The sequence below is a fragment of the Nerophis lumbriciformis genome, linkage group LG03 (genome assembly GCF_033978685.3).
Source record: "Nerophis lumbriciformis linkage group LG03, RoL_Nlum_v2.1, whole genome shotgun sequence".
Lineage (NCBI taxonomy): Eukaryota > Metazoa > Chordata > Actinopteri > Syngnathiformes > Syngnathidae > Nerophis > Nerophis lumbriciformis.
This window is the reverse complement of record NC_084550.2, coordinates 37,248,123-37,263,526: the sequence shown is the minus strand read 5'-3', so window position 1 is coordinate 37,263,526 and position 15,404 is coordinate 37,248,123. Positions and strand designations below refer to the sequence as shown.

The 15,404-nt window shown below is 40.6% G+C and overlaps 1 protein-coding gene and 1 long non-coding RNA gene across 6 annotated transcripts in view; one reads left to right on the top strand and one right to left on the bottom strand.

The window, feature by feature from the left end:
- The window catches only part of LOC133583860 (receptor-type tyrosine-protein phosphatase gamma-like), a 941,097-nt gene that overhangs the window by 66,306 nt on the left and 859,387 nt on the right, over positions 1 to 15,404 (bottom strand). For all 4 annotated transcript variants that reach the window (XM_061937677.2, XM_061937679.1, XM_061937678.1 and 1 more), the window contains 2 exons: positions 8,067 to 8,158; positions 2,467 to 2,563 (listed from right to left, as the gene is read on the bottom strand). In XM_061937677.2, the coding sequence (XP_061793661.1) occupies positions 2,467 to 2,563; positions 8,067 to 8,158 (189 nt within the window). The remainder of the gene's footprint in view (positions 1 to 2,466; positions 2,564 to 8,066; positions 8,159 to 15,404) is intronic.
- Positions 1 to 15,404, top strand: part of LOC133583923 (uncharacterized) — an 84,377-nt gene that overhangs the window by 24,313 nt on the left and 44,660 nt on the right. The window lies entirely within an intron of this gene.

Here is a 15,404-nt window from a genome sequence, read left to right as displayed (position 1 = left end):
TTGTGTTACTGTGCGGATGTTCTCCCAAAATGTGTTTGTCATTCTTGTTTGGTGTGGATTCACAGTGTGGCGTATATTTCTAACAAGGTTAAAGTTTTTTTTATACTGGCACCCTCAGTGTAACCTGTATCGCTGAAGATCAAGTATGTGTTGCATTCACTTTTGTGTGCGTGCTAAAACCGCACATATTATGGAACTGAGCCATCACTTGTTGGACTGGACGAAAAGGGGAAGTTACAATTCTCGGGAGGGGCACTGATATTTGGGAGTCTCCCGGGAGGGTTGGCAAGAATGAGAATTAGCGGTGTACCGCGGCACCGCCGCTGTATATGATCGGCGGGCCAGCTCTAGTATTAATTTGATATCGCCTCACGGGCCAAGTGAAATTACACGGGCCAGAGTTTGACACCCATGTCCTAGACTCTGGAACAACTTGCACCAGTTTCTCCGTGATCTTGACTGTGTTGAAACGTTTAAGAAACATTTGAAAACTTCTCTTTTAAGTAAAGATTTTAGTTAATGCACCTCTTAACTATCATTTCTAATCCACTTTGTATCCTTTTTATGATGTTGCCTCTGTTGTTTTAAATTGAATTGTTGTTTTACTTCACCTATGTTTTGTACAGTGCTTTGTGATTTTATCTGTAAAAAGCGCTTTATAAATAAAATGTACTTACTTACTTACAGTCGGCAATGCATGCGTTTTTATCCGTGTATTGATTTTCAGCCTAATTACCCCCAAGCCCATATGCCTCAAATGTAAATATTGTTGGAGTGGAGGAGCAATTGCAGTCAGCCGGCGTTTGTGGTTTTAATGAAAGTTGATCAGTTCACTAAACTCTAGGGATGTCCGATATTTGGATCGGATCGGCCGCCGATATTTGCCAAAAAATGCGTATCGGCAAGGCATGGAAAAATGCCGATCCAGATCCAGTTTAAAAAAAAAACTCTGGTCCGTGTTTTCCAACGCACCGATTTAAATAATACATTCCACTTTTCTGCTGCTCCGTAATTTCCGTTCCGCATTTTTCAGCACACCTTCAACACATCCACAGGTCTGTGGAATCTCACGCAGTTGCTTTTAGCTGCTGGAATTACACGACAGGCTCTTCTCACTCTTTTCTGTGTCTCCCTCTCACAGACAGCAAGCGCACCTTCTCACACACGTCACATACTGTCACGTCATACGTCACATACGTATACGTCCTCCCCGAGCAGAGAGGTAGCAGCATGGCTAACGTTAGCTGTGATGCTAGCGCAGCCGCTAAGGTGCGCGCCTGCTCAAACGTCCTCTGCGCACGACAAATCTATGCCACGCACAAAATCAAATAAAAAAAATAAGCGCATAACAATTTTCGACACACGGACACGACAGAGAAAACCGTTTTCGTCATCATTGTTCAAATATTGTAACGTCTGTCGAGACGCTTATCTCCGTTCGGTGCCACACGTCCACACCATCAAAATGCAGAGGCAAAAATTTCCAGATCAACACCGTATGAAAAAATTAGTGATCTATTTAGTTGTGATTTCCTTCTCTGCATGAAAGTTTAAAAGTAGCATATATTAATGCAGTATGAAGAAGAATGTTTTAATGTAGACATGCAAGCCTTGAAAGAAAATTTTTAAAATCAAGACTACATTTCCTGCAAATGGGTGCATTTCTACCCTATATTTTAATTTTAGATTTATTCTCATATCAAACTCTTTTGGCTGTCTTTTTGACACTTACATCCGGCGCCCCCCTCCACACCCCGGATTATAAATAATCTAAATAATTCAATGTGATTATCTTGTGTGATGACTGTATTATGATGATAGTATATATCTGAGAGTATATATCTGTATCATGAATCAATTTAAGTGGACCCCGACTTAAACAAAGTTGAAAAACTTATTCGGGTGTTACCATTTAGTGGTCAATTGTACGGAATATGTACTTCACTGTGCAACATACTGTGATTATATGCATCAAGTGTTCATTCAAGGCTAAGGCAAAATATCGAGATATATAACGTGTATCGCAATATGGCCTTAAAATATCGCAATATTAAAAAAAAAGCCATATCGCCCAGCCCTAGTTTCAATGATGCCATTTCTGTTTGTCATGTATAATTTTGTCTATTTTGTGTTTATCCTTGAATAAACAGGTCAGTTTCTTGTTACCAACCATTGTGTATTATTCAAACTCCCCTAATTCAGCTGGCTAGTTGTTATCAAGAGTACTAAAACCCTTTTCAACATGATTCTGACAACTAAGTAGGCTAAATAACTTTAAACTTTAATACATGCTCGGATAGGTCAGTATCGGTATCGGATCGGAAGTGCAAAAACAATATCGGTATCGGATCGGAAGTGCAAAAACCTGGATCGGGACATCCCTACTAAACTCCGTTTTCTAAGTAGTCACAAAGTATACATTATGAAATAGAAATAACCACTAAAACTGTTGTTTTCTGTACTCACAGGCCATTATGTTGATGTATCTGTTCTTGTGCCTATTGTCTGGATTGCTGGAGTGCTCCGACATGATCTTCATATCTGCAGTGCAGTACTGAACCTCCTATAGAAGGACACATATACATAGAAGGACACATACACACAAACAATCGTAATACTTTCGGCAGTGGTGTGTCGTCAGGGCCAGCAAAGCCCTCTCTGCTGGCCTAACATATCCAAAAATCATGATCACAATTAAAGACAATAGTGATTTTTAATTTACTTTCCCGTATCCAATCAGAATTCAGCTAGCTTATGTTGCCATGCTGTAACCAAATCTGCCCGGGTCCTTCAGAATCAACAATGTCTGTGCACTGTAAGTGAACGGGCACATACGGTTGATAGATAATTGTGATAGCCAATCATATCGCGAGTTGTTGTCAGTAATGCCTTCGAGCTGGCCCTGACATGTACGCGTCCTATGATTGGATACTCACTTGGGAGTCCCAAGTGAGTATCCAATCACAAGTTGTGAAAACAGGGAGTGGCACCAGAGCCATAGAAATCCACTGAAAGCCACAGAAAACTCACCGGTACTCGCAAAGAAGAGCAAAATGTTGATTAGGTGGCATATATATATTTGTAAGGCCATTTTCAAGAAGGATACTTAAGAGAAACTACATCTTGTGAGACGAGGAAGGAGAAATGGTTTGCCCGCCTTTTTCACTCGAATCACCCGACTACCCCATTGGACTTATACGGCGTCCAATGGGTCTTACAACTTGTGAGTTCAAATATTTTATTTCTTACTTTTTTCATATTTCATTTGTTTGATACAATTCGTTTAATTTTGACAGTACCACGTAAGATATGTTTTAATTGCTGAAGCGGGTTTATTGAATGTTAAAGGGGAACATTATCACAATTTCAGAAGGGTTAAAACCATTAAAAATCAGTTCCCAGTGGCTTATTTTATTTTTCGAAGTTTTTTTCAAAATTTTACCCATCACACAATATCCCTAAAAAAAAAAGCTTCAAAGTGCCTGATTTTAACCATCGTAATATACACCCGTCCATTTTCCTGTGACGTCACACAGTGATGCCAACACAAACAAACAGCAAGGTATAGCGACATCAGCTCGGATTCAGACTCGGATTTCAGCGGCTTAACACTGTCTGATAAGATAATTACTAACAACTATGAACTAGGTTTACAGCATTTGAAATACATTTGGCAACAACATGCACTTTGAGAGTGCAGACAGTCCATTTCAGGCGCACTAAGAACATATATTTTTCCACGATTTCAGCACTCAGGTTAACCATACCTAAATAGGCACAAAATACTGCATTACACAAGACTACCCGAATGTACTCGAATGATTGAAAAAAAAAAAAAAAGTTTTAAGCTAAATTATTGGTAAACACAGTTTATGTATAATAATTTACGTATAACCGCGAGTAATGAATAACGTTTTCATCAATTAATATATTCTGTAGACATACCCTCATCCGCTCTCTTTTCCTGAAAGCTGATCTGTCCAGTTTTGGAGTTGATTTCAGCAGGCCAGGGAAGCTAGGGTCGATATTCTTCTCTTGATCATCTTCGGTGGCATAAGGGACGGTGTGAGCCAAGACATCCAGGGGGTTTAGCTCGCTCGTCTGCGAGAACAAACTGCCGCCATTGCTTGCCGTGCTACCGAGGTCCTTTGTCCCTGAATTGCTCACACACTCCGGCAGATTCAATGGGGGTCTGGCGGCAGATTTCTTTGACTTTATCGTTGGAAATGCATCTGCTTTGAGTGTCGCAGGATATCCACACATTCTTGCCATCTCTGTCGTAGCATAGCTTTCGTCGGTAAAGTGTGCGGAATAAACGACTGACCATTTCGTCGGCTTTTCCACACCCTCGTATTTTGAACAAATTCCGTCCAATTTCTTGCCGCTTTCGCATCTTTGGGCCACTGGTGCAACTTGAATCCGTCCCTGTTCGTGTTGTTACACCTTCCGACAACACACCAACGAAAGTGAGAAAATAATAGAAAGGCGTTTAATTCGCCAAAATTCACCCATTTAGAGTTCGGAAATCGGTTAAAAAAATATTGTCTTTTTTCTGCAACATCAAGGTATATATTGACGCTTACATAGGTCTGGTGATAATGTTCCCCTTTAAAAGCGCCGGAAAATAGACCGTTTTGTACACTGTTGAGGGGTTTCAATGCGAAGTAGTGTGCAAGTGTGTTTCTGCATAGTATCTCCAGCCGTGTCCATGTGGTGATATCAATTACGTTATTTGTAGAGGTGAAGTCGGACTAAGTAGGACATCACTGAAGGCCTAGGTGGGAAACGCTCGGCCCGCCACTGACTTTTGGACATAAAACATGCTGATCTTGCATAATTTCGAAACCAGAATACTTTTAGTTTCACAACACATTTCTTGTTGGTATTTATCTTTACCTTTAAGTTTTTGAAGCATTTTCAGGTATTTGATGTGCAACATGTGTGAAGCTGCTTTCACACACAGCACTGGTCCCTCATTCACCTGCTTGCTTGTACATAAAGAGTCTACACATCACGTTAGTGTTGCCCCGATACCAATATTTTGGTACCGGTACCAACATTATTTCGATACTTTTCGGTACTTATTGATACTTTTCTAAATAAAGGGGACCACAAAAAATTGCATTATTAGCTTTATTTTAACAAAAAATCTTAGAGTACATTAAACATATGTTTATTATTGGAAGTTTGTCCTTAAATAAAATAGTGAACATACAAGACAACTTGTCTTTTAGTAGTAAGTAAACAAACAAAGGCTCTTAATTAGTCTGCTGACGTATGCAGTAACATATTGTGTCATTTATCTACCTATTATTAAGGACAAGTGGTAGAAAATGAATTATTAATCCACTTGTAAATTTACTGTTAATATCTGCTTACTTTCTCATTTAACATGTTCTATCTATATGTGTGTGTGTGTGTGTGTGTGTGTGTGTGTGTGTGTGTGTGTGTGTGTGTGTGTGTGTGTGTGTGTGTGTGTGTGTGTGTGTGTGTGTGTGTGTGTGTGTGTGTTGTCTCGTCTTGTCTTGTCCCATAGTAACAGTGGTACTATTGTATTGTTAGTGTATAGGAGTTTTTCTTGTTTTTGTTTGTATAGTATTGTTCTTGTATTACAAACCCCGTTTCCATATGAGTTGGGAAATTGTGTTAGATGTAAATATAAATGGAATACAATGATTTGCAAATCCTTTTCAACCCATATTCAATTGAATGCACTACAAAGACAACATATTTGATGTTCAAACTCATAAACGTTATTTTTCTTTTTGCAAATAATAATTAGAATTGCATGGCTGCAACACGTGCCAAAGAAGTTGGGAAAGGGCATGTTCACCACTGTGTTACATGGCCTTTCCTTTTAACAACACTCAGTAAACGTTTGGGAACTGAGGAGACACATTTTTTAAGCTTCTCAGGTGGAATTATTTCCCATTCTTGCTTGATGTACAGCTTAAGTTGTTCAACAGTCCGGGGGTCTCCATTGTGGTATTTTAGGCTTCATAATGCAACACACATTTTCAATGGGAGACAGGTCTGGACTACAGGCAGGCCAGTCTAGTACCCGCACTCTTTTACTATGAAGCCACGTTGATGTAACACGTGGCTTGGCATTGTCTTGCTGAAATAAGCAGGGGGCGTCCATGGTAACGTTGCTTGGATGGCAACATATGTTGCCCCAAAACCTGTATGTACCTTTCAGCATTAATGGTGCCTTCACAGATGTGTAAGTTACCCATGCCTTGGGCACTAATACACCCCCATACCATCACAGATGCTGGCTTTTCAACTTTGCGCCTATAACAATCCGGATGGTTCTTTTCCTCTTTGGTCCGGAGGACACAACATCCACAGTTTCCAAAAACAATTTGAAATGTGGACTTGTCAGACCACAGAACACTTTTCCACTTTGTATCAGTCCATCTTAGATGAGCTCAGGCCCAGCGAAGCCGACGACGTTTCTGGGTGTTGTTGATAAACGGTTTTCGCCTTGCATAGGAGAGTTTTAACTTGCACTTACAGATGTAGCGACCAACTGTAGTTACTGACAGTGGGTTTCTGAAGTGTTCATGAGCCCATGTGGTGATACCCTTTACACACTGATGTCACTTGTTGATGCAGTACAGCCTGAGGGATCGAAGGTCACGGGCTTAGCTGCTTACGTGCAGTGATTTCTCCAGATTCTCTGAACCCTTTGATGATATTACGGACTGTAGATGGTGAAATTCCTAAATTCCTTGCATTAGCAATTTGCTCACGCATTTGTTGACAAAGTGGTGACCCTCGCCCCATCCTTGTTTGTGAATGACTGAGCATTTCATGCAATCTACTTTTATACCCAATCATGGCACCCACCTGTTCCCAATTTGCCTGTTCACCTGTGGGATGTTCCAAATAAGTGTTTGATGAGCATTCCTCAACTTTATCAGTATTTATTGCCACCTTTCCCAACTTCTTTGTCATGTGTTGCTGGCAACAAATTCTAAAGTTAATGATTATTTGCAAAAAAAAAAAAAAAGTTTATGAGTTTGAACATCAAATATGTTGTCTTTGTAGCATATTCAACTGAATATGGGTTAAAAATGATTTGCAAATCATTGTATTACGTTTATATTTACATCTAACACAATTTCCCGACTCATATGGAAACTGGGTTTGTATATTGTTTATGTTAAATGTGGAGTGAGTGAGAGGGGTTGGGATATTATAAGCAATTGCTTCATCCAACCCCTTTTCAAGCCTTGCATAAATGTCTCTGCCAAAATGTAAAAAAAAAAGAAAATGTGTGTTGTTGTAATGTGCAGGTTTGAAATAAATACTTCAAATTCAAAAATTCAATTGGTCATATGCAAAGTCCTCATGTGTCCAGGGACATATTTCCTGAGTTTATAAACATAATATAAATTAAAAAAAAAATGAAAGATGTGATGTCAAAAAATATCTACGTAATCATAGTAGTATCAACTTGATACACGCCTGTACTTGGTATCATTACAGTGGATGTCAGGTGTAGAGCCACCAATGGCGTTTGTTTACATTTTGACGCCGGTGAGCTACGGTGTGTAGTGAAGCATGTTTAGCTATTCCTCGTCCTGCAGTGATAATGATACTTGTAAGAAACGTACTTTATTTGTCGCCATAGAGGCGAGGATTAGTGATTTAGAAGGGCATTTCCGTGTTATAACTTCACCTTTATCTTTAGTTTTTAAGCCAAAATGCGTCCGTTCTCCCTTTTCTGTCTACACACTGTGTCTGCTTGTAAGTACTCTATGTGTGTGCGTTGCTGAGCATGCTCGTCTGACCGTAAACCAGCAATGTCACGACGTGACGGGGGCGGGGGACAGCACGGCAAAGTAAGCTGCTCTGAACAGGGCTGTTTAGAGGGCATCATTACGGCGCTCTAGGACTCTTTATAAAATGTTTATTTGTTTTCTTCCAGATTTATTTTACCTTCAAATAAGGAGGCTACGGAGGCTCTGAAACGGGTCGGGTTTGTGCCTTTGGCATCCAAGAAGTCTGGAGGGGACTTGGAAGGTAGTGCTGTTTGTTAAACCCATTTTATCACTTACCTCAAAATCTTGTGAGTATCCATGCGAGTTATTCAAGGAGAGCTCGGAGACATGTTTGCTGAAGTGCTGCACTGCAATAGCTCCCACTTCACCTACAGTGGAGGCATGACACAAGATTTAGGGTGTAGGCTATTCATACCATACTGGACACAATTACCCCTCCTCTTTTTTGGACTGTTTGCTTTTTCATTCACTTCTATTCTGTTGTATTACATTTTTTGTGAATCATATCACATACAGTCGTGGTCAAAAGTTTACATACACTTTTAAAGAACATAATGTCATGGCTGTCTTGAGTTTCCAATCATTTCTACAACTTTTTTTTTGTGATAAAGTGATTAGAGCACATACTTGTTTGTCACAAAAAACATTCATGACGTTTGGTTCTTTTATGAATTTATTATGGGTCTACTGAAAATGTGAGCAAATCAAAAGTATACATACAGCAATGTTAATATTTGCTTACATGTCCCTTGGCAAGTTTCACTGCAATAAGGCACTTTTGGTAGCCATCCACAAACTTCTGCTTGAATTTTTGACCACAAAATTGGTGCAGTTCAGCTAAATGTGTTGGACTTGTTTCTTCAGCATTGTCCACACGTTTAAGTCAGGACTTTGGGAAGGCCATTCTAAAACCTTCATTCCAGCCTGACTTAGCCATTCCTTTACCACTGTTGACGTGTGTTTGGGGTCATTGTCCGGTTGGAACACCCAACTGTGCCCAAGACCCAACCTCCGGGCTGATGACTTTAGGTTGTCCTGAAGAATTTGGAGGTAATCCTCCTTTTTCATTGTCCCATTTACTCTCTGTAAAGCACCAGTTCCATCCATCCATCCATCTTCTTCCGCTTATCCGAGGTCGGGTCGCAGAGGCAGCAGCCTAAGCAGGGAAGCCCAGACTTCCCTCTCACCAGCCACTTCGTCCAGCTCTTCCCGGGGGATCCCGAGGCGTTCCCAGGCCAGCCGGGAGACATAGTCTTCCCAACGTGTCCTGGGTCTTCCCCGTGGCCTCCTACCGGTCGGACGTGCCCTAAACACCTCCCAAGGGAGGCGATCGGGTGGCATCCTGACCAGATGCCCGAACCACCTCATCTGGCTCCTCTCGATGTGGAGGAGCAGCGGCTTTACTTTGAGCTCCTCCCGGATGACAGAGCTTCTCACCCTATCTCTAAGGGAGAGCCCCGCCACCCGGCGGAGGAAACTCATTTCGGCCGCTTGTACCCGTGATCTTGTCCTTTCGGTCATAATCCAAAGCTCATGACCATAGGTGAGGATGGGAACGTAGATCGACCGGTAAATTGAGAGCTTTGCCTTCCGGCTCAGCTCCTTCTTCACCACAACGGATCGATACAGCGTCCGCATTACTGAAGACGCCGCACCGATCCGCCTGTCGATCTCACGATCCACTCTTCCCTCACTCGTGAACAAGACTCCGAGGTACTTGAACTCCTCCACTTGGGGCAGGGTCTCCTCCCCAACCCGGAAATGGCACTCCACCTTTTTCCGGGCGAGAACCATGGACTCGGACTTGGAGGTGCTGATTCTCATCCCAGTCGCTTCACACTCAGCTGCGAACCGATCCAGTGAGAGCTGAATATCCTGGCCAGATGAAGCCATCAGGACCACATCATCTGCAAAAAGCAGAGACCTAATACTGCAGCCACCAAACCGGATACCCTCAACGCCCTGACTGCGCCTAGAAATTCTGTCCATAAAAGTTATGAACAGAATCGGTGACAAAGGGCAGCCTTGGCGGAGTCCAACCCTCACTGGAAACGTTTCCGACTTACTGCCAGCAATGCGGACCAAGCTCTGACACTGAGCATACAGGGAGATACCCCATACTCTCTGAGCACTCCCCACAGGACTTCCCGAGGGACATGGTCGAATGCCTTCTCCAAGTCCACAAAGCACATGTAGACTGGTTGGGCAAACTCCCATGCACCCTCAAGGACCCTGCCGAGAGTATAGAGCTGGTCCACAGTTCCACGACCAGGACGAAAACCACACTGTTCCTCCTGAGCACCAGTTCCATTGGCAGCAAAACAGGCCCAGAGCATAATACTACTGACTATTGACTGGCCTGCACAGAGTCCTGACCTCTACCAGATAGAACACCTTTGGGATGAATTAGAACGGAGACTGAGAGCCAGGCTTTCTCGACGAACATCAGTGTGTGGCCTCACCAATGCGCTTTTGGAAGAATGGTGGACAATTCCTATAAACACACTCTGCAACCTTGTGGACAGCCTTCCCAAAGGAGTTGAAGCCGTAATAGCTGCAAAAGGTGGACGGTCATCATATTGAACCCTATGGGATGGCACTTCATGTTCATATGTTTATATATATATATATATATATATATATATATATATATATATATATAAAAATTTGTTTTTTGTTGTTGTTGTTTTTGTACTGTCCAGACTAGGGATGTCCCGATCCGATATTTGGATCGGATCGGCTTCCGATATTTGCCAAAAATTGCGTATCGGCAAGGCATGGGAAAATGCCGATCCAGATCCAGTTTAAAAAAAAACTCCGGTCCGTGTTTTCCAACGCACCTATTTAAATAATACATTCCACTTTTCTGCTGCTCCGTAATTTCCGTTCCGCATTTTCCAGCACACCTTCAACACATCCACAATTCTCACGCAGTTGCTTTTAGCTGCTGGCATTACACGACAGGCTCTTCTCACTCTTTCCTGTGTCTCCCTCTCACAGACAGCAAGTGCACCTTCTTACACACGTCACATACTGTCACGTCATATGTCACATACTGTCACGTCATACGTCACATACTGTCACGTCATACGTCACATACGTATACGTCATACGTCACATACTGTCACGTCATACGTCACATACTGTCACGTCATACGTCACATACGTATACATCCTCCCCGAGCAGAGAGGTAGCAGCATGGCTAACATTAGCTGTGATGCTAGCACAGCCGTGCGAGCAACGCTCCCTCTAAGGTGCGCGCCTGTGCAATTGCGCACTGTTTAAGCGTCGTCTGCGCATAGCAAATCTATGCCACGCACAAAATCAAATAAAGAAATGAGCGCATAACAATTTTCGACACACGGACACGACAGAGAAAACAGTTTTCGTCATCATTGTTCAAATATTGTGACGCCTGTCGAGACGCTTATCTCCATTCGGTGCCACACGTTCACACCATCAAAATGCTGAGGCAAAAATGTCCACATCAACACCGTATGAAAAAATTAGTGATTTTTTTAGTTGTGATTTCCTTCTCTGCATGAAAGTTTTAAAGTAGCATATATTAATGCAGTATGAAGAAGAATGTTTTAATGTAGACATGCAAGCCTTGAAAGAAAATTTTGAAAATCAAGACTACATTTCCTGCAAATGGGTGCATTTCTACCCTATATTTTAACTTTAGATTTATTCTCATATCAAACTCTGACACTTACATCCGGCGCCCCCCTCCACACCCTGGATTATAAATAATGTAAATAATTCAATGTGATTATCTTGAGTGATGACTGTATTATGATGATAGTATATATCTGATAATATATATCTGTATCATGAATCAATTTAAGTGGACCCCGACTTAAACAAGTTGAAAAACTTATTGGGGTGTTACCATTTAGTGGTCAATTGTACGGAATATGTACTTCACTGTGCAACCTACTAATAAAAGTCTCAATCAATCAATCAAAACACAGAATCATCATACTGCTGTGATTATATGCATCAAGTGTTCATTCAAGGCTAAGGCAAAATATCGAGATATATATCGTGTATCGCAATATGGCCTTAAAATATCGCAATATTAAAAAAAGGCCATATCGCCCAGCCCTAGTTCAATGATGCCATTTCTGTTTGTCATGTATAATTTTGTCTATTTTGTGTTTATCCTTGAATAAACAGGTCAGTTTCTTGTTACCAACCATTGTGTATTATTCAATCTCCCCTAATTCAGCTGGCTAGTTGTTATCAAGAGTACTAAAACCCTTTTCAACATGATTCTGACAACTAAGTAGGGCTAAATAACTTTAAACTTTAATACATGCTCGGATAGGCCAGTATCGGTCAGTATCGGTATCGGATCGGAAGTGCAAAAACCTGGATCGGGACATCCCTAGTCCAGACACTCAGGCACTTATCTTGTTGCCTTATTTGAAAGAATTGTTCACATGCTTTTGTTATTTTGCTACTCCTACCAAGCAGAGTTTCTTGGGCTTCAGTCCAACGAAACTGAAAGTTAACCTTAGTGTATGTGTCTCATTGGTTGCAGAGGGGAGTTTTTTTTATTTTTTTATTATTACACTATTGCTATATTGTTGTTTATGCACTGGGGAGAAAGTAGTCCATTATAATTGTGTTGTTCACCTGCTGATGACGATGACAATAAAGACTATTCTGTTCTGTTGAATTCAAAGACCTTTATTGGATTATGGGATGCATGAGGCTTTTAGTCTGAGCTTGTTGACATGTGACTTAACATATGGTCAAACTCGACTTCTCTGCTTGCATGCAATTGGCACACAGTGCCAATTTATTATGATTTATCATCTGATAGTTAACCTAAAAAATGACTGAGTATGGAAATTTAGGGTGAATCCAAAATTGGCTTATGTAGGATTGTTAGGGGCACAGTGGTACTGTAGACCACACGTCTGCACTCGCACTGTAGGGGGCCTTTCCAGTCTGCCAAGGTACTTTGTGAAGTGGTCCCAACAAGATTTTAATTGGTTTTGATTCAAGCCCCAGTCCTCAAGTTAAGAGCGGTTTCCAAGCTTTGTGTTTTGGTTTGTGTGCGTGTTCTAAATAAAAATGCTACTGTATTCTTTCATTCCATGACACAAAAATCACCCAAACATCTCGGAAGATTGTTTCAGTGGACTTGTCTGAAACACTACCACACTAGAGATGTAACGGATTGCCAGTATTAATGAAAATGATTCATTAAAATGATCACTAAACCGTGATTGATAACCACACTTTGATAAAACTCTGTCTTCGTGGTTTCCTGGAGCTTTTTCAAAAATGTATTCAAACGGAAAAATGAAAGTTAAAAAAATATAGTTTGTTTTAATATGGTTTCTGTAGGTTAACAAACCTTCATAATGGTTCGAAATCCCACTGTTTATATTAAACATGCATCACTGATGAGAGTATTTGGCGAGCGCTCTTTTGTCCTACTAATTTTGGCGACGCTTGAACTCATTGTAGTCTGTTTACATGTACAACTTTCTCCACAGAAAGATGTGTTTTATGCCACTCCTTTGTCTCATTTTGTCCACCAAACTTTTTATACTGTATGTGAATGCACAAAAGTTAACTTTGTTAATGTTATTGACCTGTGTGGAGTGCTAATAAGGCATGTTTGGTCACTGCATGACTGCAAGCTATTCGATGCAAACATGCTATTTAGGCTAGCTGTATGTACATATTGCATGATTATGACTCGTTTGTAGGTATATTTGAGCTCATTTAATGTCCTTTACTTTTGTCCTCTATATTTACTTTATGACACATTATCTGTATGTAATATTAGCTGCATTTATGATAGTTGTTTGTGTGCCATGTTGTTCCAGACCACAGCAAACGTAACCGAGCTTATAAAGATTGTTTTAAATCCATTAGAAGAAGACAGCCTGCTGTTTCCTTTAACTTGGACACACACATCTATACCTTTGGTCATTTCCAGGAGTTATCTCACCCTCTGCGAAGCCTCTGTTTTACTAATGATTTTCAATGTTGTAAAAATATGTAGAAAAAATATTAAAATGTCAACATTTCTGTCAACAAAGATTTGCGTCAGCCTACGACACATTGCCATTTTGATAGTAGGCTAATATCGACACTTACATCACGTGTGGCGTTCATTATGACACTTTTCCTTTTTTGCGGTTACAAACCCATTTTTTTTTATTTATATTTTTGGTCCAATGTGGCCCTTTCAACATTTTATACCCGTGGTATAAACTGAGACAAGTGATGTGCTCTGGTAATGGTGAACAAGAATTCAACACTACTGTTTGCCTTAGGTTTACAGCTTTGGCGGCACAAACATGAGCACATGTGATCGCTACTCTACAGTAACATTTGTTGGTGTTTTTAGAGGATTGGGCTTATTATCGACTCGCCGATACAAAGATGTGCACGTATGCAGCGTAGGCAGCTGTATCCTCATCGCTTCTCCAGGTACATTTTTGCAAACTGTCGCATTAGTGAAGTGAATTAATTAACTCATATTATGTTCTACATATGGTGAAGGTTTATATCCAACTTGGAGAAAGCGAACCACCGGGTTTAGGTAAATAATGGTTGAGCCCATAATAAATTAAGGAGCCTTAGTTGGACAATCACATATGGACTGGGTTAATTCTCTCATGAGAAGAGGCAATAACTTCAGACTTCGGAATGCAAAAGTGATAGCTCTATCCTGGAGGAGAGACTCCATGTTTATACATCTGTTGTCTTCCCAGTCACTTACACACAAACAGCGTTCCTGTTCTGCAACCCTGTACACTGTTTGTTTGTCTAATCTTGAACAAGTTTGTGCTGAAAACAAAGTTTTGTTGTACTTATAAACAATAAAGACCTACCTACATACCTATCTCCTTACATGGTCAGGTTGTACTCTCCTGAATTAACACACACCCAGACAGAGAAAGAAAGAATACAAGACTGTGGTTCGGCTCCTCCAAGTTAGGAATGCCTCATTTTTGACTTAACCTCCTCCAGGTACTGCAGACCTGTATAATGATGCTCGCTTGTAACGAAGCAACTTTTTGTTTAGCAAAGCGTCTCCAACGTCTCTTTTGATCCGGCCACTTTGCCGTGTCGCCCTTCTGCCCGGACGAGGATGACAAGACCAGAAATACACATCATTTGAAAGACTCAAAAATATTATCCAAAGTCAAAAAGAGAAGAGTATGTAGAGTAGTGTTGTAACGATACTAATATGTTGGTACCGGTAATAAAATTATTTCGATACTTTTCGGTACTTTTCTAAATAAAGAGGACCCCAAAAAAATTGCATTATTGGCTTTATTTTAACAATGCACTTAGGGTACATTAAACATATGTTTCTTATTGCAGTTAAGTATTTTAATAAAATAGTGATCATACTAGACAACTTGTCTTTTAGTAGTAAGTAAACAAACAAAGGCTCATAATTAGTCTGCTGACGTATGCAGTAACATATTGTGTCATTTATCGTTCTATTATTTTGTCAACATTATTAAGGACAAGTGGTAGAAAATGTATTATTAATCTACTTGTTCATTTACTGTTAATATCTGCTTACTTTCTCTTTTAACATGTTCTATCTTCACTTCTGTTAAAATGTAATA